This window comes from Chaetomium globosum, genomic scaffold, assembly GCF_000143365.1.
Source record: "Chaetomium globosum CBS 148.51 scaffold_7 genomic scaffold, whole genome shotgun sequence".
In the NCBI taxonomy this organism is placed as follows: Eukaryota; Fungi; Ascomycota; class Sordariomycetes; order Sordariales; family Chaetomiaceae; genus Chaetomium; species Chaetomium globosum.
In genome coordinates, this window is record NT_165982.1 from 1,856,197 (window position 1) to 1,860,938 (window position 4,742).

General features: G+C 51.9%; 1 protein-coding gene across 1 annotated transcript; it reads left to right on the plus strand.

Annotated features, from left to right (window-relative positions):
* Positions 1–1,755: 1,755 nt before the first annotated feature.
* Positions 1,756–2,944, plus strand: CHGG_10173 (uncharacterized protein; the record flags this gene model as incomplete). The annotated part of the gene is made up of 2 exons (XM_001228099.1): positions 1,756–1,848; positions 1,988–2,944. The coding sequence occupies 2 exons, from the start codon at positions 1,756–1,758 to the stop codon at positions 2,942–2,944; spliced, it is 1,050 nt and encodes a 349-aa protein (XP_001228100.1).
* Between the last annotated feature and the right edge of the window lie 1,798 nt (positions 2,945–4,742).

The following is a 4,742-nucleotide window of genomic DNA, read 5'->3' on the forward strand; positions in this document are numbered from 1 at the left end:
TAGGGTCAATGGTAAATACCTAGGTACCTACCTATGAAAGGGATGTGCTTCTCTGTGTTCAACTCTGTCCGTCTCCCTCATGATGAGACGCATTGACGGTGGTACCGCCGTCGAAAGTTCATCTGGCAACCTGTACTAAGATTCTCCGTGGCCATGTGTAAAGCCCGTTTAAGATATTACACGCCAAATACCCACCTTCGTCAACTGGCTGTTCAGGATTCGGGAAGACAGAAGACCGAGTCAGCCGCACCTACAGGTTACTGAGGCATGCATCACATGGGCAAAAAAAAGCCGAACTTTCAAGTTGTAGATGTTGACCCAACCTCGTCTTTAGAGACGAAAGGAAAACGAACCGAGGGTCGAACGAAACCGTGTTCGCTTTGACTACTTGCTTTTTTTTTCTCGATATTTTTCTTTGCTTCTTTTACTTCATTCCTCTTCTTGATAATCTGCTTTCCTTCCGAATTCGTCTTTTTTTGGCCGGAAGGTGGATGTTTCAGGACTCGATGCGAATGCGACATGGAAGAACCATCATTTCCTCTGTTTCTGTTTGTGGGGTATAGCGGGGTATCTTTGGGGCGGTCCCCACAAGCTGTCAGGGGTCCCTGCCGCCATCGCAGGGCTTTGTTGGATGACCTGCATGTTCCCAGGCATCAAAACACCAGCGCAAGGCTGCCACCTCACGGGAAATCTGTTTTCTTCACCGATCCTTTGCATCGCTGGCCTTCTCTTCGGCGGTCATTAAAGTTGGAACCCACACCATTCATTTAAAGCTCGATGAGCTTATTTATTTCCCCACCGCATGGAAGTCTCGCCCATCGAACCTGTAACCTCGGCCGCCGACGGTATTCGTGCCTACCTACTGTGTAAGGAGCTGGGAAGCCCTTCCCTGTAGGGCTGAGCCAGTTGGAGGGGGGATTGGTCGCCCGGAATAACATCCGTCCCTGCGCATTCATTTCCTGATCAGGCAGACCCTGTATGTACTGTGCAAGCTGTCAAAGCATTTTTATTATTTTTCCTGGGATGAACGCACAAGTTGCTTTGAATGATAGCTTCTTTGGGGGCAACTGACCCATTTTATGTTGTTGTCCTAGGTGTCGTACATCACACAGGCCCACGATTTGCAAGGGGAGCGCAACTGCTGTAACAGGGCCGAATCCCCCAAAGTGACCCTCCAATCCCACAACGACGGCCAAACGGCCAAATCCAACGGGACAAAGACCTCAGCGGCTCGAGAGGCAATGCCATTCGGCCCCCATAGTCCCCCTCTCGGCAGCGACCTACCTTGCCATTCCACTGCGACCTCAGCCAGACCTGCAGCTAACGCTACCGGACATCGGTAATCCGAGCGTGCTGCGTAAGACAAGCACGACAGGCTCCGGCCTGCCCACCCCACGAGGATCCGTTTTCACGACGACATTGAACGGCGGACTTGGAGTTGGCACAACTCTCGATCGCAGCCCCATACGGATCGCCGAGGCCGATGCCAATGTAACTAACTAATGCCCATGTCCGCACGGCGCAAACAATCTTATCGATACAGCGCCGACGACACATCCAAGAACCCCTCACCCCAAATTGACGACCTTCGGCCCCAACACGGCAGGCAGCCGATCGCAGTCCTGTGGGCCATCCATCGATGACCGGCGAAGGCCATTGCGCCCGCCTTAAACTCCGCTAACGACGACAACAACTACGACAACTCCCCGTCCTGATCGAGATCTTGGCAATCGCCGCTCCGGCGTCATCTCCATAATGAATGCGGCAAATGCCCCTGCGACCGTGAGGATATCCGGCCCACCAAACAGTAGCTTCCTGGTGGGCTACCCCGGTATCTCCGCGACTCTGGTAGGTCACGCATTCTTTTGTTTGCTTTCCAAGATCGCATGTAGATTGCGATACCGGATGCCTCATATTGGAACGACCGCGCAATTGCGCCGTTGCAAAATGGCCGCGCATGTTCTCGTGCTAATTCTGACTGTTGCAGCCTAGAATCGTTGGCAAAGTCGAAATCCGCCCCGGCGCAGGCTTCTCAGCACCCGTGAACGTTTCCATGGTGCGCATCTGTCTTCAGCGACGCGAGACGATACATCCGGCCGCCGAAAATGTTGCAAAACGACACCTTGGGACGCCGCGACGGGAAACAGTAGATTTGGTGGGGAAGGAGGTGCTACTCTTTCGATGCGTGTCGGGAAAAGAGGCGGAGAGTGTGATCGCGATGGACCTGCCATTTCAAATATTCATTCCGTTCGGGCGCAGCGGCGAAGAGACGAACCGCCGGATCCCCCCTGCAAGCATACAACTACCCAGCCGAATCGCCGAGACATATTACGAGCTCGTAGTCACCGTCCAACAGGGGTCCAGCATGCAGAACCGCTATACTTTCCCCATTCCGCTCCAGCGGTACGACACCCTCTCGACCTTCGGCATGTACAACCGACCAGAAACGAGGGCGGCAACGGCGGACCATATAGTGACTCTAGGCATATCGCTTCCAAAATGGAGCTACGGACCCCTCGACCCCATCACAGTCTATGTCAAGCTCTCGCCGAACCCGGACTACCTTAACAAAGCGAAAAGGGTGACGATCCAGAAGCTCACTCTCACCATCGAGGAGGAGATTACATTCAACCCCGAAGGAGACGAGCCAACGAAGAAGATCAACAAGATCGCCAAACACACCCAGGCCGTGGGGACGAAGATGCCCGAGACCGGCTATATCACCAATCTAGGGCTCGTCCTCCCGGCCCGAGACCTAAGAGATCCGGACGGCATAATAAAAAGGGGCAAGCCCGCATTTCCCATGTACGAGGTGACGAGCTTCTCGACGACCTCCACATTATATAAAGTTGAATTCTTTTTAAGCATCAAGGTGCGACTTCTCCGGATGAGTTTTCTCGCTCTTTTTTTCTCACAAGTTCTAGGCCCACATGACTTCCGCTAGAGATATCACATTACGCCAGCCGATCGTGGTATGCCCGATGGACCAACAGGCCTGCAAAGAGGAGATGGATGCCATCGAACAAGCAGCAAAGGACGCATCTCATGTCGATCCCAACAACCCCATTCTTCCAGATCGAACCATCATCCTAGCCACCGAGAGAGAGGCGATTCGGCATCTTGGGCTATGTGAGGTTGGGGGGGTAAAAAAGATGCTGATCGAGTGATCTTGTGAGATAGACAACACTTGAATGGAAGTGGGACGATCCAGGCAACACACAGCGTCGATTTGATGGCTAGAGCATGCCGTTCGCCCTCCGAGACCGAAAGTGTTCGCCACACGTCGATCATCCAAGCGAGACGACTAATCCACCCAATCGAAACTCTGGATAACACATACCGTCAACTGGCCTTTGGGCCGTGGCTTGTTCGTCCCGATCTTTCGAGCGCTGCGGGCGTCTAATGAGCTTCTCAACAAACCAATCCGGCACCCTCCTCGCCATGTTCGCAGTATGGTCTTGAATGACGGAACTGTAGATCAGGCGACGACACGTTGAGTAAAGCGGGAGGTGGGCTATGCACAATGGTGCCGCGTTGTTGGGTAGACAAACGGGCTGGTAGACGATGAGCCAGACCTGATAGGCTTTTTTGCCTCAGCATGGAGGAGAAGAACCATGTGTGATGCTTAGGATAGGAACGGTGCGATGCTCTAATCATCCAGTTGACTAGCCATTTGTGGGTAGGGGGTATATTGGGGCTCGGGTGAGGGGGCATTAGGATGGCTATGGTTACGCGTGGGGGGTCACTGGCGGCCGTGTTCCCAGTCGTTAGGGTAACTGGACTAAACTACATCCGCGGAGACCTAAAGTACGCACCACAATTTTATTCAGCCTCGAGACAATCCTCCATTAGAAATCCATATGTTGTGAATCGACACTCCTGCTAACTACCAGAGACGCCAGTCGCCTCACAGCCGCGAAGAAATCACTTCATGAGATCAACATTCTTGATATCGGTATTCTTTACATGTCTGCGCAACATCCTCTCCGTTATCCCTCATTATCTTTCTATCAACATTCTTAATGTCAGTGGAATGAGCAGCGAGCTGCATCGCAGTAATCCCTTACACGCCCCCTCTCGGCTAGCGCCGATACACTCCAATACAGATTTGGACAACTATAATGGGATTCGTCAACGGCTAGTCGAATGGTTAGTCAAACGTATATGATAAGTCTACCAGTATGCTAGTTCAATATCAAGCTCGAGGAGTAAAACTACCATACAATGATAACTGTTTGGATATTGATAATTTTCTGCTTTCTTTGTAAACTGAACGACGTCTCACATCTGTGGTTACAAATTCCGTACTGAGGGCGGGTACCGTAAACGAGAAGCAACGGCAACAGAGCACGCGAAACTCACATACCGTCACCATACAATGCCTTTAGATTCGTGATTATGGTAGTATATACTCTTCAGACACCACTTGTCATGTTAGCCCTCCACGCTCCAAAGGCACATTGTAGGTTGCGCTTCCACATCAACCTTTGCTGTCTTGGATATTAACCTTCCGCGAAAACTACGGGCTCGCCGTTCTAGTTGCTAGTTGTTTCATGTTAGCAGAAGCATGGGGATGTCAACAAAGGGCAAGCAAACAACAAAAAGAAAAAGGAGCAACAAAAACATACAGCACCGAGGATTCGCTGGTCGTCACCGACCCAACTACTAGTTCGGCCCTTGCGAGTTTCACTAGGGGAGAGCGGACGGGATCCCGTGTTTTCTGGCAGGTATGGCCGTATGTG